The sequence below is a fragment of the Nestor notabilis genome, unplaced genomic scaffold (assembly GCF_000696875.1).
Source record: "Nestor notabilis isolate BGI_N333 unplaced genomic scaffold, ASM69687v1 scaffold1503, whole genome shotgun sequence".
NCBI lineage: Eukaryota > Metazoa > Chordata > Aves > Psittaciformes > Psittacidae > Nestor > Nestor notabilis.
Window position 1 is genome coordinate 1 of NW_009923078.1, and position 26,371 is coordinate 26,371.

The 26,371-nt window shown below is 38.2% G+C and overlaps 1 protein-coding gene across 1 annotated transcript in view; it reads left to right on the forward strand.

The window, feature by feature from the left end:
* The first annotated feature begins 3,152 nt into the window (after positions 1-3,152).
* Positions 3,153-26,371, forward strand: part of PIGG (phosphatidylinositol glycan anchor biosynthesis, class G) — a 79,214-nt gene continuing 55,995 nt past the window's right edge. The window contains 9 exon segments of the mRNA XM_010011932.1: positions 3,153-3,353; positions 4,540-4,749; positions 6,769-6,957; positions 8,086-8,088; positions 8,502-8,580; positions 8,583-8,639; positions 10,960-11,172; positions 18,736-18,953; positions 21,642-21,923. Coding sequence (XP_010010234.1) covers positions 3,261-3,353; positions 4,540-4,749; positions 6,769-6,957; positions 8,086-8,088; positions 8,502-8,580; positions 8,583-8,639; positions 10,960-11,172; positions 18,736-18,953; positions 21,642-21,923 — 1,344 coding nt within the window. The 5' untranslated portion in view covers positions 3,153-3,260.

Here is a 26,371-nt window from a genome sequence, read left to right on the forward strand (position 1 = left end):
GGTGCGAGCAGGCAGGACAGCTGTCTGTAGCGTGTTTCCACACCTGCTTCCGAAGGCGTTTAGAACTTCACTGATACTGCACGTAGTTGTTGATCACTGCCAGCAGAACCTGCTCGCAAAAAGCCTTGAGCATCAGCTGTCACATTTTTGAAGGGTGTGCTTTTCTGTCCTTTAGTCCCCTTTCCCAATCCCGATGCTCTTTAGTGGGAAGTTGCTCACATTAAATAATGCCATTTCAGTTACAATGCTTCATGTGCTTGCTGTGTTAAGTTACTGGGTGCGTTGTGCTGGAGAATCGTTGTTTCTGTGGTGTGTGAGTGTCTTAATGCCACTTTAGTGACGCGCTGACGCTTCAGAAGTGAGGAAAGCAACTGCACTCATACAGGTTTACTTCGCAGTCTGGTCAGATTGCAAAATGCACAGTATTGCTGTCAATTACTGTTTCTCTGAAATCATGGTCACTGCAGGTCCTGCTCAGTATTCCTTAGGTGAAACTGTGAAACCAAAGTTTTCAAGCATCTTAATGAAATGTTGGTAGAGGATGTGCTGATACATAGCTGTCTCTTATGTCCAGTCACATGTTATATTAAAATAATGTGAAAAAGAAGAATGTGTACTTGAAGGAGGGTTCTTTACCAGTGTTTATGGCTTGGGTGAAACTTCAAGTTCAGTGGACAGCTGAGTTGAGTAGTATTTTGCTCACACAAAGCTCTTGCTCAGTACATCCACTTATGGTTAACTTGGTGGAACAGGACTGTAACTACCAAACTGGGCCTTTAGATGTGTGTTATTGTTAATCCTTCTAAAGTATATGACATTATGCATCTTGGGGCAGGCTTACTTAAATTGTGAGAAAGAACAGAGGGAAGAGAAGGTTGTGTAATTTAGAGCGCGGTGTGCTGATACCAGTTCAACAGGAACACAGAAGGAGTCTAATCTGGTAACAGTGTGTGGATGCTGCCAAATGGCAGGTTGCTTTTTAGCTGGAGATTACCGAGACTGTCAGAGATGTCTGATAGGCTGCTGTGACTGAAATGTTCCATTCACGTGTGATTATTATCAGGAGACTAACATGGCGGGGGACTGTTTGGCTGGGAGGGAAGTGTCTGACAATTGGGTTTTGAAAAGACTGCTTTGAACTGAAGATTATGAATGTGTGCCCCAGGGCTCTATGTGCAGTTTAAATTTAGGCATGTCACTAGTACTCTAAGTAGATGTAGGCAGAAATGGAGTGACAGTGGAAGAATGCTTCCTTTCTGTAGTTCTTGCATGTCAGTTTGCTTGCAGAGTTATCTCTTGGTCTGGATTATAAACTCTAAAGGTAGAAGGTTGCTTACGAAACCATTGCTTATGAAACCATGACACAGAAGGCTTTCAGTCTACTTTAGATCTGGTCAGAAAATAGTACTTCTCCAGTGCTCTAAATTTCTTGAATGATTCGCTTTGTGAGTCTTGACTGCCATTGAATCCATGCTGTCTTGCCTGTGGGATGACTGTATAACAGTAAATCCTTACCTCGTTGTGGTAAGTTTTTGGTAGAACCTGTGGTTCAGCTTGTTTTAAAGTAATTGTTTTCTAAATAACCATCAGGGATAAATAAGCATGTTGCATGCCAAGAGTTGCACAATGCATTGCTTTAGCTATCATATAATAAGTATTTTCAGGTGGCTTGTCATTGAGTCCTATTTCCTTTCCACTGCTCAATACTTTGACTTACTGATGAATAACACTGTAAGAGGGAGTTGAGAAGGATGTATGTGTTTGTGATTTTTGGTGTCCAGCAAGTTTTGTTTCCCTAATTGAGTGGATAGGAGTAAATGCCCAGAAAGATTTAACTAACAGTACAATACCTCCAGTTGTGCTTCATTGAGAGCTAAAGCATGTTCCCTAAGTTGATAAATCAAGTCCTGGAAAAACAGCATTATCATTTTAATCAGGTTTGCTGGAGGTTAGCGATTTGTTAGCGATTTGAAGACTTACTTCTTCCCCCTGTTGTGTCCCACTCCCCAGTTCCCTTATCTGGACAAAATCACTAGCAAAAATGAGTCTGTGAGTGTCAATTTGTTGATGCTTGTCTATCTACCCAAACCCACAGTTTCTGAGATTGTTTTTTTAAGGTTTGTTTGTTAGACACAACGTTATCTGTGACCTTTCCGAATTGTCAGCCACTTACTCAGAAACACATTTTACTGTGAAGGAGTGTAAACCCCTTAATTTTATATAATGCATGTACTGAGAAGTTGATTCATGACAATGTTGTCTAAGTAGAGACCTGTGGGGAGGATCCATTCTCCTTTCATTTTGTCCTTCTGTGTGTTTTTCTGGTAGAGACATGGGACCTGTAGTGGTTGGGCCAAGAACTGCTGTGAAAGCTAAATGTCAGCATGTGGACCAAGCTCAATGCAAATGAGAAGCTGCTGCAGACAGCATTAAGTCCATACAAGAGAAAGCGGTGCGCTTGAAGGCATGACGGTGCCTGATGCGCAGCAGCATTTTGCTGTGCTCGGTCATGTAGCATGTCCAGGGGATTCTGGAACTGGATTTTGGCCCTGAAACTGCCATCACTGAACTACCCTGGCATACAGGCTTCTACCTTGAAGAGTGCCAGTGTGCCCAGATCTTTTCCCTTCAAATTTCAGCAAACCTGTTTATCTATTTATAATTCTCATGTTCTCTTATGGTGGGATTTGACAGAGAGGCATTGATGGAAATAAGTTCTGATGTTGCAGAAGTGGGTATTAGCACAGGTGAAGGCTGCATCCTTTTAACTAATAGAAGTTGTCTTTCGGATGTATGTTTTTCAGTTTTACTGAATTAGCTGGAGAGAAGGAGGCAGCTCTTCCTTCTTATTCCAGTGAACATTCTGTGTTTCATAGTTTTTCCTTAGTTTCCCTATCTTCACATCGTGCACTCCATTCATGTTTTGTTTAACTTCCTGGATGGTGTATTGGATTTTTTTGTTGCGTCATTCCTGTGCTGGATGACCTGAAAACTCTGCTTCCTCTGATTACTTCTCATGTTTGCTATTGTTTGCAACTTCTCACTTATGAATATAAATTTAGTACAGAAGTTATACTTTAATGTCTGTTCAGCCACTGTTAAAATTTATTAATGACTTTTAGTACCTTTTTTTTTGTTGTTGTTTAGGAATGGTTTCTAACTGGACCAAAATTCCACCACCACTTTTCAAAAAAGTTGTCATTGTGCTGATAGATGCTTTGAGAGATGACTTTGTGTTTGGGTCCAAAGGTGAACAGTTCATGCCGTATACTAAACAAGTTATTGAAAAAGGGGCATCCTACAGTTTCATTGCTGAAGCGAAGCCACCCACTGTCACTATGCCTCGAATTAAGGTAAGTGGGTGTTTTTTCCACTTAGGGTAGCTTCTCTCTTGAAAACTGAGAAAGATTTTAAGGCTGGGTTGTTTCATATGCCTGGAGGCATATAGGGTAGGTTTGCTGCGTTAGTGATTGCACTTGTGGCTGGAACTCGCTTTGCTGTATGGGATAGAGTCCTGTATGGGACAGTGCACCGGGCAGAGTCCTGATTTGTGGTAGCCCAGAAGTTCTTCCAGAAGAAACGGTCAGGTCAGGGGTCAAAGGAATAGAGGGACTGAGCAAGAGGAAGAGGTGGCAGCTTCAACTCAGTCACATTGCCTTGGTTTTTTCTTTAAGTTGGTAGCTCTGTGGTGGGAAGGTCTGTGAGAATCAGTCAAGGGCAGTTAAGGCCTTTGTGCTGGCATAAATGACTGATACAATCTTTTTATTTGTAATCATGGGAAGGCAGTAGCCTCTCAGTTACAGCATTTTCCAGTTGTCTTCTATTCAAGAACATGTTCTATGCTATTTGTCTGTGTTCTTATAACTTCTGTTAGGAAATCCAGTTTAGTGTAAATTTGTTTTGTCATAGGAATGTTTTTGCAGAGCTTAAAAATGAAACTCTGCCAAATTCCAGGTAACTAAAATACATATATAGTGGCTGTGTCATCAAAGTACTTGATCATCCAGGCTTCTCAGTGGTGGATCTGAGTGACATTTCTTACATTGAAGAAGCTGAAGGAGTGAGCTTTGGTAGGTCAGTGAGAGAGCAAAGGGGAGACAGTCTGGTAACTCTTGATAGATGGAGTTCATTACTTTTTCCAAGAGATGCTTAATTAAGGTTTTGAATGTGCTACCATTGTTATTGTTGTGTTAAGTCAGTTTACTTAGGTCTTCTTTTTGGTGATTTAGTGACTAGTAAATGAAGCGAATTTCAGCTGGCATACAAAGTCTTTTTGCTCTTGTTAATTAGGAAAACACTATTTCTACCTTTTTTGTAATGAAGTTACCCCGATATCAGCTAGCACTGTGTTGTGGCAGGTAATGTTATGTGGCATTGCAGCTCATGTGTTCTTTTAGTTTATTTTGTTTCTTTGTTGAAAGTATAAGTTATCTACAGTCTATTTCATTAGTTCCTCTTACACAGTGTTACTGTCTTTTGAGTACTGGAAACTTTTTGGTTTCTGTTCATATGTCTCTTTTATTTTCCTCTTTTGTGTAGGCTTTGATGACGGGTAGCATACCTGGTTTCATTGATGTTATTGTGAATCTCAACTCTCCAGCTCTGTTGGATGACAATCTGATATGGCAGGCAAAAACAGCTGGGAAAAGAATAATCTTTTATGGTGATGATACTTGGGTTAAATTGTTTCCAAAGCATTTTGTGGAATATGATGGAACAACATCCTTTTTTGTGTCAGACTTTACAGAGGTGAGAGACTTTCTGTAATACCAAGTTAAATAATACGAGTACAAACATAGTGAGTGGCAGCTTTTAAGAATGGATGAGTACAACTATCCTTGTGAAATACAAACCTGACAATTAAATAGAAATTGCATTTATATGTATTTTCAGTATTGGCAATGTGGAGATAAGCATTTCACTCCCTCATGCATATGCTGTGGGAAGTGTTTGGATGATACAGTAATAAAGAGCATGCTACCATATAACTTACCTAACATACAGTATTCTCACACAATTTGTGGTAGGAAGTTCCAGTTTGCTATCACATCTTTAAAGGGTCAGTTAATATATAATCTTGCTCTTGTGGTCTGACAACACCGTAGTTGTGGTGTGGTCAACACTCTGGAGGGAAGGGATGCTGTCTAGAGAGACCTTGACAGGCTTGAGAGGTGGGACAGTGCAAACCTCATGAAGTCCAATAAAGCCAGGTGCAAGGTCCTACGCCTGTGTTGGGGCAATCCTGAGACCAGAGGAGGGCCATGAAGATGCTCAGAGAGCTGGAGCACCTCTCCTGTGAAGACAGGCTGAGAGACTTGGGCTTGTTCAGCATGGAGAAGGCTCCAGGTAGACTTTGGAGCAGCTTCCAGTCCCTAAAGGGGGCTTACAGTAAATCCGGAGAGGGAAGTTTTATAGGAGCGAGCAGTGATACGACAAGGAGTAATGGCTTTAAATTGAAAGGGGGTATATTTAGATTAAATATTAGGAATAAATTTGCTGCGAGGGTGGTGAGGCACTGGAAGAAGTTGCCCAGAAGAGTCGTGGATGTCCCATCCCTTGAAGTGTTTGAGGCTGGGTTGGATGGAGCTTGGAGCAACCTGGTCAAGTGGAAGGTGTCCCTGCCCATGACAGCAGGTTGGAACTGGATGAGGTTTAAGGTCCTTTCCAACCCAAACCATTCTGTGATTCTTAGAGGCATACTTTCTATTGTATTGTATTGCTTTTTTAGTCACAATATGAGTAGTGTTTCAGTATGTTATTAAACAGGGAACATAGAAAGTGAATGAAACAAAAAACATGGAATTTCTTATTCTGGGAGTGCTAAAAGAGTAAATGGTTAGGCAATTTTAGATCATATTTTGAACCTTTCTGTTTTGTAAAACCTGAGGCTATTGACCTGCTGCTACTGATGTTAAGTATTTTTATTACCATGTTTAAGTTAGATAGGCCTAACACGTGCATTGGAAGACACTTAATTGGTTGCAATTATATGTCTTTCAAGCTCATTATTCAGAAAGCATAAAGGCTGCGTATAGTCCATTAAACAGAAAGCTTTTTATACTTTAGGGAGTTATATCCACAGCCATCAAAATGGTGTTGTATGTGAAATTTTGTAAGGCTTTTTAATATCCAGGGAGAAACATACGCAGCTAAAAATAGGTTGTGAACCTAAGCAGAAGAACATCTGAATCAGGCCCCAAATAACACTTTTTGAGTAATTCTTCCTTTTTGCTGTTAGTCCTTTACTTACAGCAAGTAAAATCTTTCTGTGTTTGCACAGTAACAAAAATTAAGTGGAAAGAAGAGGAATGGGTTTTTAACCCTGTGCTTCCAAGCACCAAAGAGAGGCTTTTCCCTATACACTACTTCTGAAGTCATAAATCAAGAGTGTGAAGGATGAAAGCGACTGAAAAATTTTTAAAGCAATTGTTAAAAGTATCTGTGGAAGCATGGAAACCCATTTTCTCTGTTTGTATGTAAGCTGGTGCCTCATGACCAGAAAGAAGTGAAATGGGGTGAAGAGTCTGTTTTGTAAGACAGGTTTGCTTTTGTTATTTTTTTTTTTTTTTTGACTGCCTGGCATTGAACTAATCAATATGATTTTTTCCTTTATTTTTATTTCCCCCCACTCCCTGTTAGCATTGTGAGTGACTGTAATTCTCATCCGCTTTTACAGAATTTTTGTGGATAGTGTGATCTCATTTTTCTGTGCTTTTTAGAAGACTGAAATTATTTTTAACTTTTAATTGTTTTCCTTTTATTTCTGAGGTTGATGATAATGTTACCAGGCATTTGGATAAAGTGTTCAAGAGAGAAGACTGGGATCTCCTAATACTGCATTACCTGGGGTTGGACCATATTGGACATGTGACTGGGCCAAACAGCCCATTAGTTGGAACAAAACTGCGTGAAATGGATAACATCCTGAAGAAGATTCATATTTCTCTTCTTTCGAAGGTAATATAGCTCCTTCTTGGATCAGTTTCTGTTAGTTGTGGACTAACTTTAAAATGCTTTCTTGTTTGTGGGTGGTAGCTTGTTTAGTCCTAGACCAAAGTGAGTATTCTTTTGTTCTTTTTCTTCCCTGGCCATTCCCCAGTTAATGGTATATTGTAGCATTTTTAAGGATTTACTGACTGACCTTAGTAACATCTGTTAGCAGTCTCTTCTGAATAGCTGTGGGAAGTAACTCCCCCTTGGTGTGCGAGAAGAGGAGTGGAATGCACGCCGAAATTCTCTTATCACTCATAAATTAAAACAGTGGTTGGTGTGCTTTCTAGTACTGAAATTCAGCAGAAGGAATAATGGGCATGCATAGCTGTTGGCTCTGATTTCTACAGTTGTGAAGGCATACCTAATTCTTAGATATTGAAAAGATTAAAATGGCAATGGTGGTTGTAATCAAAATTTTTCTTAGGCTAGGTGTAGCACATAAATTACTGAATCTGAGTCTGGTTTTAGATGTGGAAATATAGGATGTCACTTAACTAAATAGTGTGGGTGTTGAAATACCAAGTCCTAATTTGATGTGGCCTGAAGCTTTTTTCTTATTTGATTTTGGCAGCTGCAGATCACAGTAGCTGCTCGCAAAATTTCATTAGTATTTTTAGTCAAAAGGATGCTATTGTATGACATGAGAGATTAAATCCTGCTTGTGGAAGCTGTGATCTCATGAACATTGCAGTGGTTTTGCTGCAGTCTGTTAGTATGTTTTGCTTTTGCCAAACATATGCAAACCTTTATCTCAGTTTTAGAATACAGAAATAATAAAATCACTACTTTTGGAAACAAGAGGTACTGGTAGCGACTAGAGATGACAAAAAGCTGCTTTGTTATGGAATGACAATATTTATTTTCTGCTGTCTTTGTTAGCTTGAAATTGTTGGACAGGCTTCATTTATGTTTGTGTTTGTTTTTCTTCAGAAAAATAAACATAATTTGAGATCAGTTATGTTGTCTTTCTACCCCAAAAGTACTTGAGAGACTAGAAACTCTTAGAAATAGGATTATATTTTTATATTAAGTTTCTATTATATTTATACTTATAGTTACAATATTATTAATTTAGCATATTAAAAACTTCAGGAAGTTGAAGAAGTGGAGGGGCAAATATTTCTCTGATAATGCTACTGCTCCTGGTCTCCTGATGTTTTTTTTTTCCCCACAGTATGATTATTTAATCCTTCAGTTAATTTCTTGTAACTGTCTGTGGGGATTTTTAAGCTTTTTGTGGTTTGGTTGTTTTGTTTTGTTTTGTTTTTTTTTTTTTACATGCTGAAAATTGTGTAGCATACATACATGTATGTTAACTGTTAAAAATTAATTTCATTGTGTAACAGTTGCAGATGACTCTTGTAATCTGCCCCAGGTGTTGTGAGCCAATTTAAAAAATGAAAATTATTTTGAGAAATATTCATGTGTGAAAATAACAAAGATAGTGAAGCATTATGTATGCACATGTTGTTTGTACAGCATCTTAAATTTATTTCTGTGACTTGCAGGAAGAAGCCTCTCTGCCCAATTTGCTAGTTGTTTGTGGGGATCATGGGATGTCTGAAACAGGTAGTCATGGTGGTTCTTCAGCAGGAAAAAAAACACACCACTACTGTTTATCAGCTCTGCTTTTGAAAAGAGAAGTGGTAAGAATCAAAAAATCTTGACGTTCTTTAGAACACATTGCCGTCTCTATTTTAGCTCTGGAAATCTTCCTGAAAAGTTCTAGAGATATCTGGCAAGGTCATTATGTGTGACCTAAAACTCTGGTTTTAGCTAGAGTTTGCACCTGTATCATGATGAAACCGTGAGCTAGGCTTCTTTCCCACAGAGAATTGGTTATTTCTCAGATGATAACCTTTTGCAGCACTGTCCTACTTGAGTGCTGAGAGCTAACGAGATCTGTTGTCAGGATCCTGGGGTAGTGGTAAATGGATAGGATTAGAAATAAAATTCTATTTAAACTGAGTTTTGTCTGTCTTAGCTAGAATATTTCCCTGGTCTCCATTCCTCCATCTCAGACAGCCAGCATACAGGAGTGAATGACAATTTTTCTTTCTGAGTGTAACAGGAAAGAGGAGGAATTGCTTTTCGTCTGTGTATTTATCTCTGTGAGTTTATCTGTTTCTGAAACTCATTTTCTACCTGTGTAGTATAGCTTAAGGTAAGAGGCAAGAAGGGAATGGTGTGGTAGAGAATCTTTAATCTAATACATAGTCTTGTTTAAATAAACTCCTTGGAGTGAATTGGTGAAATGTAGGTATATCAGGGCTGAATTTTTTCTCCAAAATAGCACTTCCCTCTTCCTTTCATTCTGCCTTTTGCTCATTTCAGTCTGAGTCCTTGCTTTTAAAGTCGAACCTTGTTTGCAGAACCTTGCTTCGTTTATCTTGCTAGAGGTTTCTGCAGCATGGTGGAAGTACACTTACCTGTCTGTCATTTACAAAGCTGTTATCCAGCTGCAGTAGAAAGCAGTGCTTGAGGAGTTGTTGAACTCTTTTCAGGTATAAAACCAAAACAAAGTTAAGAGCTGAGGATAGCTCTCAGGTAAGTTTTTGCTTTCTAAATTTCATTGTTATGTGTTGGGAACCAGGCCATGAGAGCGTAGATTCTGTAAATGCAATCTCCCATTTTGTTCCTGTTTAGTTTCTGTTAGGTTTAAACATGCAGGTTGTACAATATTGTGAAATATCTCTATTCACCTATGTTTGGGATCAAGTTTGTGATTTTTAATGATGCCCATGTAAATACACAGCAGCTTTCTTCTCATTGCTACAGTAATCAGAATTCTAGTGACTGTTCCTTATGATCCAATTGTAAACAAAATGTGCTGTGGTTAATTTGGTAGACCTCAAAATAGTAATCCTGTGGGCTTTTGCATTTAATATGCTGTCAGAATATTACTTGTGTAGCCTTCTACAGGAATGTGTCACCCATGATTGGTTAAATGCATTCAGTAGTTTATCTTTCTTTAACCAGTTAAGAACTTGCCTTTAAAGATGAAATCTGAAAACTGCTGACGTGCAGGCAGTCATGCAAAGAGGCTTTAGGGATTATAGATGGCATTCTGTACAAGTATGGGATTAATCAGAACTACATGAGAAATGAGAGAGGTTCTAATGCTCTTAAAGGGACCCTTGAGAGTTATAAAGGCTGCATATAAAATTCTTTCTGTACTGTACTTAAGTCAAAACACTTCAGTGCCTGGAGTTACAAAGAGAACAAAGAAAAAGCATAATAGAAAAACAGTGTTATGTAACTAGTAAAGCATACAAAGAAACAATTGACAAGACAATCTTAAACAAAAGATTACTTACATTCGTGAAATCATTCATGTGTGTAGATGTCTGTGGGACTGAAGGCTAATCCGTATAACTGCAGGAAGGTAACGGCATCCTGCACAGAACCCTTTAAAAATCACTAGGTTTGCCTGCACAGAGCCATGGATTTGGGCTTCAACATTCTTTATCTGACCTCTAATTCTGTTTGCCTAGCAACCTGATATTAGTTCTACCTTGAGCTGTTGTCATTATATCAGGAACCTTCCAGAATGCTGCCAAGATTATTTTAAGTTCTCATTCTTTGTTAATGCATTATATTGGTTGACTGTAGTGCTTTCTATTTTTTCTAGTGTAAAAGTTATCAAACCCTCTTATGATGTAGGCTGCAACTTGGTATTAAGGTGGTCTCCTGGACCATCTGTTTTTTTGCAGGTGTAATATTAATGTTATGTTCATAGTAGTTGCTGAGAATTGAATAAATTTTGGTTTTACAACAGCAGAGGATAGCAGCTGAAAAAGATCACTCAGCTCTTTGTAGGTTATTCCAAATAGCTGATCTAACACCAATGAAAAAACTTTGAAACTAACAAAATTCCAGCTGCCTCTGGAGAAATAGAATGGGCCTGTTACTGAAACACTTTTTTTCTTCTCTTTTTTTTTTTTTTCCCTTTTTGGTTGATTCTAGGTCCTCTAACACAACCTGAAGTTGTGCAACAAACTGATTTAGCTAGCACTCTGGCAGTAGGTCTTGGTCTACCAATTTCAAGAAACAGTGTTGGGAACCTTATATTGCCAGTTGTGGCAGGCAGGACGATGAGAGAACAACTGCGTTTTGTGCACTTGAATGGGTTCCAACTTAGTAGACTGCTGCAAGAGAATACACCTGCATATGAAAAAGGTAAATCACCTAAAAAAAAGTTACATGTACAAGAGGAAATTTTTTACAATATGGTGTGGGCTTTTACAGTCAAGAGTATAGCATGGGACTGCAAATTAGCTATTCAGTTGAGAGTAGTGTTCGGAGGAATGGTACTGAGTTCAGTCTTTACCGTAACCTACTCTGGCACACTGTCTCTAAACAGACATTTTTTCAATGACAAGTACTACTCCTATTAGGCAAAAAAGCAGAAATAATGATGAAAGAGTAAGATTAAATTAAAACTCCTAGTGTTGTGAAATTGCAGTGGTTCCATACTTGCTGTTTCTAAGGTATCCTACATAGGGGCACTGATTCTGAGCTGTTTAGAGGAATAGCACAATGGAGTTGCGTTTTTCTAATTTAAATAAAAACATGCTTCAAGTAAAGCCAGGAAATAATCTAGGGTAAGTTATTTTTTTATACATTCTTATGTATGAATTTACTTGGAGTGAAAACCTAGAGGACTGCAGAGTTGCTTATTAAAAATACATGTGTGGCTGTGTGTGTGTGTGTATTTGGGGAAAGAGAAAAAAACAAGTGGAAAAAAATAAGCCAAATCTAGCAAAATGTACTATATCATAATGAAGCATGATACAAACTGCAATATAACTAAGAAAGCTAATATGATAATTGTGTGGAATAAAATTGAGTTGGAGGATGAAGGAAGAATATTTTACCATGGACATTAGGAGATGTTGTCTTAAAGTGACAGTGAAGCTTGAAGTCCTTGTCATGATTTATAATGTTGAGTCATTAAAATAACTGGATGAGAATGCAGGGCTGTGTTACAGCTATGAATAATTAAAGTAGATAACAATGTAAAGTTTAGCAAGATGATCACTGTAGGTCAAGAATTAATTATCTTTCAACATCACAGCTTCTAATAATAATTAAACCCTGTCCAGGAGTCTAACAAAACAAATGCTGCTCATGGTAGCAACATGTCAGTAGCAGGACCCATGCTCCATCAATTCTTCGCTGAGTTTTTTTTATGCACAGATTTCCTCACTTAACCTATTTGTGTCAAGTGAGGAAAACTGCACTGTGGATGGAGTTCACGGTATGGCTGTGTTACTGAAAATTCCAACACAAAGCTCTGTCGCACAGTATTTCTGCAAGCACCAGTGAAACAGATTGAAGTTTCTAGTAGCTTCTGATTTACATCTTCACTTTCATTTTATTTTTGCTCAGGAACAGCTTAATTTCAACTTGTAGCTTTAATCTGAGAAACTGAATCAAAATTGCTGAGAATGGAAATGTGATAAATTTTTATGCTGCTTGCTTGTCACTGCAAACTGCTATTAGAAGTGCTACCATACTGGAAAGGGGTTGGGAGCCAAAGCACCCCTGATGAGCTTCTCTGTCTTCAGTAATGGAGAGTCTCATTAACAATTCAGGATTAGTGGACAGACAAACATGGGGCAACATTTTTATGGGTGTCTGCTACAGACAGCCTCCTGGGAAGAAGTCTTGGGACAATTTGAGAAGACAACTTACGACAACTTGAGGAAGTCCCATGTTCACTATCTGTGTTGCTCATATGGTGCTTCAACCATCCTCTTGCAATTTAGGCTAGATAATGGGATAGTAAGAATGGATTGAGAACTGACTCAGCTGCTGGGCTCACAGGGCAGAGTACCTCTTCAGCAAGCTTGCAAGCAGTTGATACAGTAGATGGGTCTGCTGCCACTCAAAGGCACTTCAGGCTGGAGAAGAGGGCTGAGAACAACCTCTTAAGATTCAGTGATATGGTACTGACTGGCTGAAAAGCAGACTGGTGGAGAAGAACAAGGGACCCTCGGAGACACCAAGTTGAACATCAGCCAGGAGTATACCCATGTGGAAGGAAGGCATATGTGGGGTCCAGTTCTGGGCTCCCCAGTAAAAGAAAGGCATGTGTGTAATCAATGTAGTGAATGCAGCAAAGGACCATGGAGGTGATCAAGAGATTGGAATATCTGTTATACAAGGAGAGGCTTAGGGTGCTCTGTTCAGCTTGGATAGGACTGTTTAGCTTGGATAGAAGACTTGGCAGGGATTGTATCAGTGTAGGTAGTATGTGATGGGAGGGAGTAAAGAAGATTGAACTAGGGTCTACTTGGTGTTGACCAGTGAATAGGCAAGAGGCAGTGGGCATAAACTGGTAGTACATGAAATTTTGTTTAAATGGAAGAGAAATCTTTTTCAAGTAAGGGTTGTCAAGCAGTGGAATTTGTTGCCCAGAGAGGTTGTGGAGTCTCCATACCTGGAGATACTGAATACCTGATTGGACACAGTTCTGAGCAAGCTGCTATAGCATATCCTGCTGTGAGCTTTTGGGTTTTGTTTGTGCACCTTTGGGACACTCCTTAGAGTTGTGCTGACAAGTCTTGGGCCAGACCATCTCTTCCACAGGCAAGGTGTCTACGTTTGTTTTTTTTTTTGAGAGAAAGAAACTCCAGAAGATAACCCAGTTAGACATCTCCCTCACATTTGCTGCTACAGGTTCAAGCTTTCCTGTGCTGATTCTTGGCTAGTAACAACTGGTGGATCATAACATTTCAGATAAATGATAAGAGAGATGCCTGTGACTGGAGCTTCTTTTTAAAGTGAAAGATATTTGCAGGGAGAGCCTGAACTTTGTTGCTGGGGGTTTTTTTAATTTGTTTTTGTTATTTTTTTTCTCCCCAGTTGTTATTATTTTTCAACTTTTCAGCACAAAAAGAGTAGGTTTTTCTGAAGGGGAAAACACGGAATTCCTGCAGAGACTATTGTAATTCGGAGCACGGAGATAGGGCACCATCTATCAGTACCTTGAATATGATGACTGAGTCATGGTAAAAAAAAATAAATCACCCATTGTAAGCTATAGCATAATATATACATTCATTCTTGGTGCAATGTTCATTCCCTTTTAAATGGAAAATGATGAAGTTGGATGTTGATTGAGATGAATCACAATCAGGTGGAAAGGCAGAATGACCTTTACATGCTGTTTTATGAAGAAGCCGTAGAGTGCCCTGGATTCAGCCACTCCAGTGTTAAGTACAAACTAGAACAGTACACAAAAATACCATATTCTTCAAGTGTGCTTTCACTGTATCTGTTTAATAAAGAGCAGAATGGAAGCAGCTCAGTAACTTCCTCCCTCTTCCCCCAGTGTTTGTTCATGCAAACATGCATTTTGAAACCAAGAGCTTGTACAGCATTTCATGGGTCTTAAGGTTTGAGGTACAGAGGAATCTTCATGGTTAAACCTATCTTGAGGTAAATTTTGAATGAGAAACTTGAAGCTCTACTAAAGGCCTCATTATCTTGAGAATGATTTTTTTGAAACATACTAATAAATGCTAATGTGAGGCATTAGCTTTTCTTTTGTAGAGATGGACACATGCAGCTAAATAAAAGCTGGAAAAGGAGAGTAAAAACAGCTGGCAGAAATGAAGAAGCTGAAAGGGGAAGTATCTAGAAACTCTGAGAGAGTGTAAGGTAGGCAGGTGTAAGTAGTAGTGCTTCCTTTGTTCTGAACTTGTGAACATGCACCTGAAAGATGGAAGTAGGATTGTTACAGGATCGTTTCTTTGAAAGGCACTTCATAGTGGAATGAAGAGTCACGCCTGAGGGCTATTTGGGTGTTGTTATTAAAATGAGTCTCTTTTCAATTTGGAACTAATCCTGAATTTGTATTAGATGCATGTGTTGATTGAAATAAATTGATTGTTACTGGGAGATTTATGTATTGAAACTGGAAGAATCACTTGTATGTTATCCATTCTCTTCTTTTAACTTTCTTTTAAAATGATTGCTGCCTGTGAGTGGAACTGAGTGAAATTATTATCAAACAGATGCTTGAGGAGCAGAGCCATTTGCTTGTGATAACGCTGCTGAAGCAGAAATTGCTGGTGAAGTACTATGCAAGTAAACCATTGCCAGTGCTTTGCGAATCCTGTAGCTCAGCAAGCTTGCTTTGGATTTTGCTCCAAGTTTAACTTGTCTTGTGAATATCCCATACAGGAATGACTTGCAAATGTTACTGACCAGATACCATAATACTTCTTCAATAATCCGGAGTCTATGACCCTTCTCATTTTATGCTTACTGCAAACAAATGTGTCATTGAACAGATTATTATTGGAGTTTTCAAATGAAAATTGGTAGCTATGGTCCTTTATTCTTTTCTGCAGGATCTTTAAATCATTTACTTAATATATATCAAAGATATAAATGTAGATTTGACTAAAGCAGTCATCTTTCATAACATGGACAGTATGGGTCTGGTGTGCAGTTTTATGGAAGGAGATTGGTTTAAGGTTGATTTCAAGGCAGGCTGGATGCCTTGACCAGCCTGATCTAGTGGAAGGTGTCTCTGCCCACGGTCAGGGGCTGGAACTAGATGATATTTAAGGTCCCTTCCAACCCAAACCATTGCATAGGTAGATGAGAATGAAATAAAGATCTTAAAAGGAATAAAGAGAGAAACTGAGCATGAAAAGGGAGCAGAACAGGAACAGAATATCTGAAGATAATTTATTTATATTTCAAAATGTAACTTGAACTCATTTCAGTGTTCTGTTTAATGAAATAGTGTCACTTCAAATCTGAGTTTGAATAGTGTCATTTCAAATCTTCAGGTGAGTTTGGTTAAAGCTCATTTTAGAAGATCCTTTCTGGATTTCTGGATTTCCTCAAAAGTATGAATATTTAACTCACTTCAGATATACTGATAATGAAACTTTCTATGGTATTCACTTTTCAAAGAATTACTGTAGGACAATGAAAGTCCCCATGAACACTGACAGCTATCTTAATATGCAAGTGTTTGCTGCTGCCTGAATTGTAGTTTTTAGCATATACCTGCAAGCCTCTTGCATAGCAGAATCAGCATGGTTTTAGATGTCTTGGGAGACTAAACTGGACATTCAGTTAAACATTACTTTCTAAAATTCTTACTTTGAATTCAGCCTGTAGTAGATCACAAATTGTCTTGCAATGATAAGAGACTTACAAATGGTAAGCACAGTTCTTTCATAACTGTACTAGAATTGTGACTAGAAATACTTCATTCATCTTCATTCACTTGAAATAAAATTTAGAATTTCCGGGTTTAATAATGCATTTTTGCTGCAAAGGCTTAGCAAAGAACATGGTGGTTTTTTCCAAAGTCTGATATACTGTTGATCTACCAGGAGTAAAAGTGAACTGTAACTTAACTTCTTTTGACACCAAACTTACTTCAGTCATTGCTTTAACCCTTGTCGTCTGAAACTACACAGCAAATGTGTTGCCCTACTTTTAGTTAAGAACGTAAGTTTTGCAAGATGGGAGGATGACATCTATCTAAATCTGAAATTTCCAAATTGTCCTTTTTTCCCTTAAGTTGTCATTAGCTTTCAAGTGAAATTGCAGGGAAATAGCAAGGATTGTTAATGAGAACTAAACATTTATTTTTTGCAAACAATGAAGATGTATGTGAATGTTCACACATAGCATAATGTCCAGTGAGATACAAGTTTCTGAAAGTTATGCTCCTGTTTTCTTTGTGTTGTTGACTGAATGCACACTGAATGAATCTGATTGTATACTATACACAATGACCAATATTTTAAATACTATACGGCATGTTGGAGTATGGAGTGATGCCCCTATAAAGTGAAAAGGAAAAACATGTCTTAAGTGCTTTCAGGAACAACATAATTTTTCACATATACAATAAAACACAGAAACTAACCTAATTGTTCTATTTAAAAAAAATGCTTTTGGAATTAAACTGACATAAGGTGAATAGAATGCTCTTCAGATGCATGTAGGATCCACAATAATAATTCTGGCAGAAATGGTTTTAATTTTTTTTTCTTTTAACTATATGCTTGTAATGACCACTTGTATTTTTTTTAAATATGTGAACAAAGTGATGCTCTTCTGTTTTCACCTGCAGAATCTGGTTGTTGTCACTGCTGAGTATATATTTTTGCGAAGTAAGCAGGCTATTGAGACTCAGCATTTTGTGCAGCAGCTTTTTGTGTAAATATTTTGTAATGGGAAAGTTGATGAAAATTAAGATTAGTTGATGGGAGAACGAAATGGTAAAGTACTTTCATGTCTCCTTTGAATTGGTTTGAATCAGTATCTCTCCACACCTACCCTTTGGTACGTGTGAACCAGAACGATGGTGTAAAGTAAGGTATCTTTGGAATATCTATGGAGGGGAATTTATGTAGGAAGAAAGCTACTACTGTACTTGCAAAGGACGTCTGAAATGTGGGATTTGGCTGTTTGCTTCTCTCCTGTTGTCCTCAGTCAAGCTTTTAAAATATGTTTGGAGAGAAGAGAGTAATGCAGACATCTTTCTGCAGTATGAGAAAGAAAAGAAACTGTAGTGTCTCTGTACCTATATGAAAAAGCATACTTGAATTGAAAACTGAATCCTTAGAATTAAATTCTTGATTTAAAATTAATTCCTTCAGGGACATAGTCTAGGGCTAGTCATGTCCTCATCTGTGGTTCTGAAACTAGATCACCAGATTACAGTCTTAGTATGTGTTGTGAGTGTACAGCTACAATCCATTTACCCATACCTTTATCAGAAGACTTAATCAAAACTACATTTCTGAAGAAAATATTACTTAGGTATAGACAAAAGATATGTGTCCTGGAGGTTGTGGTTTTTGTTTGTTTTTTTTGTTTTCCTCCTCCTGAGGTTTTCTTAGTTTATTGTTTGGTTTTTATTTGGCCTTTTTTTTTTTTTTTAATTGGTTTGTTTGTTGATTTTTCTTCGGGTCAGGTTTTGTGTTTTGGTTTTTTTTTTTTTTTTGTAGATAGGCCACTGTGAAATCACTTTCTGCCACAAGGGTCTTGCTTGCACAGGTTGGTGGCAGCCATCAGGTTTTCTCTTTTTTAATCAAGTTAGACTGTGGGCCATACTTAACACTATGGCATAAATACTAAGTTTCACTCCGAGGATTGCTTTGCACTAGCTTCAAAGCCTAAATGCCTGAAGCCAAACTGCGCATTTCAACAGTTAACTTTTCTATTACTGCTTCAAAATCTCACATCCTGTATGTTTAACTTCATGTTAGCAACAAACTCTCCCTAGTTTTGCTGCAAGCTCGAGGTCCCTGATATGATGTGTATGTCCTTTGGTGTTTCTTCCTGAGGTTGCCTATTTGATCATTTCCCATTTGGTTTGTACAATTTGGCCTGGATAAGAGGGGTTCCAGTGGAAAATATTACTTCCCCCCCCGGATTTAAAGTATTTGAATAAGTATATCCTGGAAACCTTTTGTAAGGGTAAATGGATGTTTTAATAAATTTGTCACTTTTAGAAGTCTTGACATTTTATCAGGTTAGTGATTAATTGCTTTTATTCTGAGGAACTGGCTCATTATGGCCTTGCTGCAGAAAGACAATGTAGCATTCTAGGTGTGAAAAACATTTCAACCCTCATAGCAATTTTTTAAAATATACTATACAAAACAAAATACCACATCTCTTATTAATCTTTCTTTGTTTGTGGATCCTCTTACATTTTTTTTTTTTCTTTTTAATTTCCCCCCTCCTCCTTAGATCCTGGATATGAACATTTTAAGATAGCAGAAAAGTCCCATGCCAGTTGGATCAAACTGTATTTAGAGGGGAATAATTCAGAAATACTCTTAAATCTTGGCAAAAAAGTTCTGAAGCAATATTTGGAGGCCCTGAAGACTCTGAGTTCTTCACTAAGCAAGCAAGTGGCACAATATGACATGTATTCGATGATGGTTGGGACTGTGATCATTATGGAGGTAGGAAAACATATATTTCTGTGAAAAAGCTAAGTGCACAAACTTAGTAGTTTCTTGGTTTTGACTACTTAGTGTATGCTTTTATTGGTCTTTAGAATTACTGAGTATGAACTCTTAGATATGGCTGACTTTCTGGCTGGATGAGATTAATATTTTTTTTGAAGTAGGACTTTGCCTTTAAAATGATTCAAGAAAGCTTTTGATAGAAGCTACTTAATTACAGTAAATATGCAGATGTGCTGTGACTTAGACTAGCCGTATTAGTTAGCCTTCTATGTTTTGAGTAGCCTTACTGCATTAAAAAAAAAAAAAGGAAAACAATCAAAAATCTGGCAAATAAGTCCCTACCTCCCTACCTGTCCTCTTTATCTAATAGTGAGCATAGCTGCTCAGAACAAGCAATACCTTGTATGGTAAATTTTCACAATTCTAAGAGTTAGTTGTTCTTCGTACTGATAGGTGTAGAGCCCTGAAATAAATACTTGCTGTAAGGTGCTGGATTACCACTTCATATCTCATGTAAGAAGAAAGATAAGATATCACATGTCTGGAATCTTAAGTAGTTGTCTGCAATTGGTAATTTGGTCAAATCTCAAATGCTAGAAAACACCCTCTGTGGGAATCCTTTGAGAATCATGCTTAAGGGATAATGGGCATGGACACTGAACTTTTATGTACCAGAGCTTTCACTGACCTTTCAGAGTTTCAACTTTTGTAAGGATAAACACTGTTCCCTTGTTCTGTGGAAATACCTACTCTAAGCTTACTTTAGTCTATTCAAGTGTGTAGTGTTGTACAAAACTCTGTAATTGCTGTAACAATGGTCCTGTTCAGTGCCTGGAACAGATAACAGTGCATAAACAGCTATTTAGTATTTGAGTCGTCTTTGTCCTGGCAAGGCTTTATGCTTTCTGTATGCACTGTTCTATGTACAGAGTACATCTGAAATGGTTTTCTGGTAGACTGCTCAGTGGGGTTTATCACTCTGCTAACCACTTCACAGGAATTAGTTCCACAGTGCCCTTAGAACATGGATGATAGGTTCAGTTCCCACTTTACAGAGGTGGACAAACCTCAGTGTCAAGCTTAAGTGCTTATATTTTGTTCCTTTGTTTTGAGAACCTATACATTCAAACTCTTGACTGTTACCTTAGGCCTGAAACATTGGTTTTATTTTTTTTCTTTTTCCTGGAATGCAGTTGTAGGTGCTTACTGCTTTTCCAAAACAGATACCAGGTATTTTACTCAATGGGCCTTCATCAAAAGAAACATGCCGCTATTAACCATGGAAATTTTCATTGAGAAGAGCTTGCTCACCATCACTGTAAGACTTGGTGCAAAACTGCAGGAATGTTTTCTTTCCTCCGGTTCAGTGCTCAAGAAACTACCTTGCTTTATAAAATCTTTTTGTCTTGATATGTATTTTCCAACCTCTACTGAATAAATAAGGGTGGGGAATCTCACAGGTGACTTCAAACTACACCACCCTAAAAATGTAATTTATCCTTCATTTCAGATGAGGATAATACCTCTAGGATGTGAATTGGTAACAGTGCGTTTTCTCAAAAGAACTAAATTTAGGTTTGTAGATAACTACGATTCAAGCATTTTCCTGTCAGGTATGCTGTCTATGTTTTAAGTGTGGTGTTAAAGGCTAAGACCTAAGCCAGTTTGGTGCTATGATACCTTACATTTTCATAACCAAGTGAACTGTATGAAGTAGAATGTGAAGAAGAAGGAAGACTGGTGCATTGCACTGGATTTTTTTGGTCTACTTTACCCTGCTGTGTTACAGGAAAAATTTTAGGCAGAAGTCTTCCAAGTGATAGTGAAGATTATAGTTTGGCAATGGTCTGACATGGTTTTTATCTTGATTTGTTTTAATTTTGCCCTAGCTCAATGTGATTGAATTCAGTCTAGTCCTAGCTCCATATGTGCCCCTTGCATAGCATTTTCCCTTGACTTGTAAAGGTTTGTACATGGGTATCAGAAATTATTCATGATCTAATTCATCTCTACTGCTGCAGTAACTTGAGAGGAAACTGAATTCTTCCTGGTCTGTGTGCAGGTTAGAGCAAAGTGAATGTAAAAGCAATCAATCAAATGAAGATGAGGAGAGGTACAAAAAATAAATACCAGGAGAATTAATAAGCTTGAATTACAACATACCCTTGTGTGATAGTATGAGAACTTTCCCTGGTCTGGCAGGGTCTCTCTGTATGTGTATCTCATACCTTGTGAGATAAATGGCTTTTTTGGCAGTGTGTGTATGTAACTTAAGGCATTTACAGGTGACAAATAATAGGTCATATTTGCTCACTTAGGAACTCTTTTGATATTGAGTGTTAAACCTTTTACTTTTGCAGGGAATGAAGATCAGGCATGTGATCAGTTACCACAGATAAGGAGGTGTACAGTAATTTATTGAACTCTGCTAACTTGTATGTCCAAGCCCTTAATAAATGAAAAACAATCTTTAGTTCTTCCATTTATACGGTAATATCTTACTGGGGACAAAAAAATCCGGTGTAGTTCTTCACAGATTTTTTTTTTCTTTGATGAAGTATATGTATTAGCAGAATGACACGGATTGCAACAGTATGATATTGTTTTTTGCGTGTGTGAATTCTCAGTGTATGTTTTAGCTGACCCAAATTCTTTAAGTATTAATTCTCTATTTTATTCTAGGTTCTGCTGCTGCTTTTGCTTAGTATTCCAAAAGCCCTGAGCAGTCGGGCAGAATTTGAAGTGCCACTTTCCCCTCCACTATTCTCCCTGCTGTTTTACTTGGTGTGTCTGATGCTTTGTGCAATTCACGTCATTGTATGCACATCGGCAGAAAGTTTATGCTATTTCTGCAGTATGTCCTGGTTCACAGCAGTTGGAGTGATGATGCTGATATCTGCACTCATGTGTGGTATTTTATCTGCCATTGCAAAGATCTTTGAGAATTCCAGACTTCCAGTGAAGGTGAGAACATGCATTAATTACTATTCAGAATGTTTTGCTGTTTATGGCATACTTCTAGATAAAGTTTTTAGGAAGGTTTTCTTTGTGTGCACTTAAATTAATATTTGTAATGTAACTTGAATAATTAAAAATTGTAATTGAAAGATGTTGTGTTCACTGTGGCATGGTAGTGATTTCTATAAAGATCACAGAAGTGCTTATTTTCACATTATTTTAAGAAATGTTCTAATTAGCATAAATTATTTTGCAATTAAATTTGTGAGATCAAAAAGAGTTATGCTGTGTATGAATTTTATGCTGTTACACAGTGATATTTCACAATTGCAACTGAAGTAAGATAGATGTATGATATTTTGCAAGAATATGCAGTGGTAATGATCTGTCCTTTCCCAAATACCACAGACATTAATGCTCTAAGACTAATAAGAAAGTATTTTGCCAGTACCCTTTCTTATATTGGTACTCTTAATGCTTTTTCAAAAATAGTTTTGAAACTGTAACAGAGGAAGCAATATTAATCTGGCTCTTCTAGTTTTTAAGTTAACTTTTGAAGTTTAAGTTTATGAAATTGAGTTTATTACAGTCTTTGGAATGCTCAGAAATGTTCTCAGTTGTGTGAGTAGTTACCATCTGTAAAATAGGTTGATGAGTTTTATTGTTGTATTGAATAGTATTCAGGTAATACCAAGAAAATAGAATTTGCAATGTCTTACTCTTCTTTCATTGTTAAACTTAGTATGCTAAGAACTGTCAGTCATACCATAAAATCAGGCTCTAGCTGTTTTTTTTCAGATGCTTGTTAGTTGTATCTTTCAAAGATGTATGAAATTCAGTAAGTTTAATGTTCATAGCACTCTATTCAGCAGTGCAACCTCTGTGCAGTACAGTCCTTTGTCAGTCTGGGTTTCTTTGAATCACTTTTGGGATTTTGTACCTCTTTTTAGTGTGTGACAATGTGTGGCAAGTGCATTGCTTTAGTAATATGATGACATTTCTTCTAGCTAAAAAGCAAACTTTCTGACTTAAAGAAATATCTAATTGCTGTATTTGTATAATTCAAAAAATACACTGCTTCTGAGTGGAGATTAATACTGCACTCTGTGCGGCTATATGCTGTAATTCCAGGGCTTAATTATAAATTTAAAGTCTTACAAGACTACTGAGTTTTATTATTTGAACTATACCAGTTCATAATTTTGTTTCTGTAATTTCTGAATTTGTGCTATTCCTTCTTAGAGATGCTGCATTTCTGAGGCAAGCCTTAGACTAAAAGTAATGCCCATCTGTCCTCAAAACAGCTCTCACCCTTCCTTTTCAGTTTTCTTCAGTGCAGTTTGTTTCAGTATATTGAAAATTATTAAAAAGGGAGTTGTTGGTAGAGCATGGTATTTCATTCGTATGTTTTTATTTATTGACCACTTAAGATTTCGGTGTGTCTGTTGATAATTTAGAATCACAGAATCATAGAATGGTTTGCGTTGAAGGGACCTTAAAGCTCATCCAGTTCCAACCCCCTGCTGTGGGCAGTGACCCCTTCCACTAGACCAGGTTGCTCCAAGCCCCATCCAGCCTGGCCTTGAACACTGCCAGGAGTGGTGCAGCCACAGCTTCTCTGGGCAACCTTTGCCAGTGACTCACGTCTCTCACAGGGAAGAATTTCTTCCTAATGTCTGATCTAAATCTCCCCTCTGTCAGTTTAAAACCATTGTCCTCTGTACTATCGCTACATGCCCTTGTAAGAAGTCCCTCTCCAGCTTTCCTGTAGGCCTCTTTAGGCACTGGAAGCTGCTCTAAGGCCTCCCTGGAGTCTTCTTCAGGCTGAACAATCTCAGCTCTCTCAGCCTGTCTTCATAGGAGAGGTGCTCCAGCCCTCTGAGCATCCTCATGGCCTCCAAAAGGTCCACATCCATCTTACATTCAGCCCCAGAGCTGAATGCAGGTATTTAGGTAGACTAAAACAGAGTTTCAAGTCAGCTAACAATTTTTGCTCAGTTAAATCAGGGAAAGAAATTTCAGCTCAGGAATAGCTGCTAACAGAATGGTCTTTGTAAGTGTAAATCACAATTTGCTTTTGGTACTGAAAATTTTTGTGATGAAGTAGTAGTTGATGTTTTGCTGCCAAAGCTAATGATGCTTGTGGGTTGGGTTTTTTTATAAGGCAGATAGAAGAAGGTAAGATTCATGTGAATGGAGAAATCTGCTGAATGAGATGACTAGCTCTACAGTTTAACACTGTTGGTACTTCGTTGTGTGTTGGTCTTTAAATGGACTCAGTTCACTTCTGCTGTTTCCAAACATTTATTAACCCATAGATAATTCCTTGTGACACCCACTACTGTAGGACTAAGTTTAAAGTAACCTTATATGACCCAGGAAAAATGCTTTTCTGCTGGGTCAAAGACTGGAGTCTGGGAAGATGCTGTTATTCCTTGGCTATTAGTAATTTTAGAATAGGCTATTACCAGTGTTGGTTGACAGGTACGAGATCTGCCTTTTGAGTTTGTCCTGAGTTTTAGGGTTTCATTCCTATCTGTTCTTGGCATGTTTTCATTCTTAGTGAGAGACAGCTGCTGGTGTGAACAACTTCCTGTAGGTGGCTTATATAGTGCTAATACAGCAGCTCTGTCAGTGACCATAGCAGCAATTGAAAAATGTCTCCTGGAATTCAAAACTTGAATTCAGTAGAAAGGCTTTTCTTATGAAAGGAATTAATTGCTGGATCCCTGATGGAGGCAAATAATTCCTCAAGGTACACATAAAAAGAAGCACCCATACAATCTCTGCTGTTCTGTTTTCAGAATGAATCTTTCTGAGGAACTTTAGAGGAGAAAGTGCTATCTACATACCCATAATCTGTTGGCCATTTCTGATGATTCCTCCTCATCAGCTATGCATAGGGAGCACAGACAGGAGTATGTGTGAGAAGTCTTTATCTTTGGTTCAGTTTTCTTCCTTCCCCACCCCTGCTTTATCTGTATATCTGCCTTTGAGGACAAGCTGAGCAAAACCAGACAAACTGATTAGAAATTATATCCAGGATACTGTATACAGTTTCATATCTTTGCCTCCAGCATCCCTCATACTGCATCTGAGGGACCACTGCAGCTGGAGCTTTCTACCTGCTTGATGTTGGGGCTTTAGATCCAATCCCCTCTTACTTGAAGAAGGACGTTTCAGCAGCAACTTGTCTACTTTTCCTTATTGGTACCAATGAGTAGACCATCTGGAATTCAAGAAGTGGGGAAAAAACCCCTTTTAGTCACAAGTGAGATTTGGTGTTACTGGCAGTTATACTTCTGTAATTTTAGGACAGGGATTAGTTAGTATATCTTGCATGTGAAGATGCTTATTTTCACATTACCTTTTAAAATATATCCATTTGGCTGTAACAGAGCAGTTAATAATTAAGGCATTTCCTATTTGAACTAGAAAGGTGGGGGAATATCTGAAATTGGTGCATATGTGTTTTTTGGAGTTTTACTCAGCTGGGACCTCAGGACATACAAGCAGATGATGAGATCATTTGCTTCAAGTTCATAATAAGTGAATGAGAAGGTCTTCAGCAATGTTTTCCGGAAGGTTTGTGTATTTGTTTTTACAAGGCTGGGGCAGATAGAAATAAAAAATACTGGATTCTCCACTGCAGATCTGTCTGTGTGTTTTGGTTTAAGCCCAGCCCGTAACTCAGAACCACGCAGCCACTCACTCGATCCCTCCTTCTTCCTCACCCTGCTCCTGGAGGGATGGGGAGGAGAATCGGAGGAATGTAACTCCCATGGGTTGGGACAAGAACGGTCCCGTAACTAAGGTATAATACAGAACAACTACTACTACCACCAATAGTAATAATGATAATATAATGATAAATAGTAATAATGATATAATTGCTCACCACCTGCCAACCAGTACCTAGCCCAGCCCGAGCAGCGATCTGGGCCTTCCGGGCAACTTGCCCCAGTTTCTATACTGGGCATGACGTGCTGTGGTATGGAATAGCCCTTTGGCCAGTTTGGGTCAGGGGTCCTGTCTCTGCTTCCTCCCCGGTTCCCCTCCTCCCTGGCAGAGCATGAGACTGAGAAAGTCCTTGGTCAGAGGACTTGGCAACAACCAAAAACATCGGTGTTATCGTTGTTGTTCCCAGGCTGAAAGTCAAAAACACAGCACTGCACCAGCTACTAAGGAGAAGAAAAAATGACTGCTGTAGCTGAACCCAGGACGGTGACCACCCCTTATTCCGTACCATTCATGTCACGCTCAGATCCCACATTTTTCAATATACCATCGCTTTTGTCTCATATACATATATATATATGTATATATACACACACATACACGCACCCACACGCACACACAAAGAGAGAGATATCATTCCTTAGTCCATGGACCAACCCCTATAAAGCTGCTGAATTCATCCAGTCCGTGATGTCAGGCTCCATTCCTTGTCACAG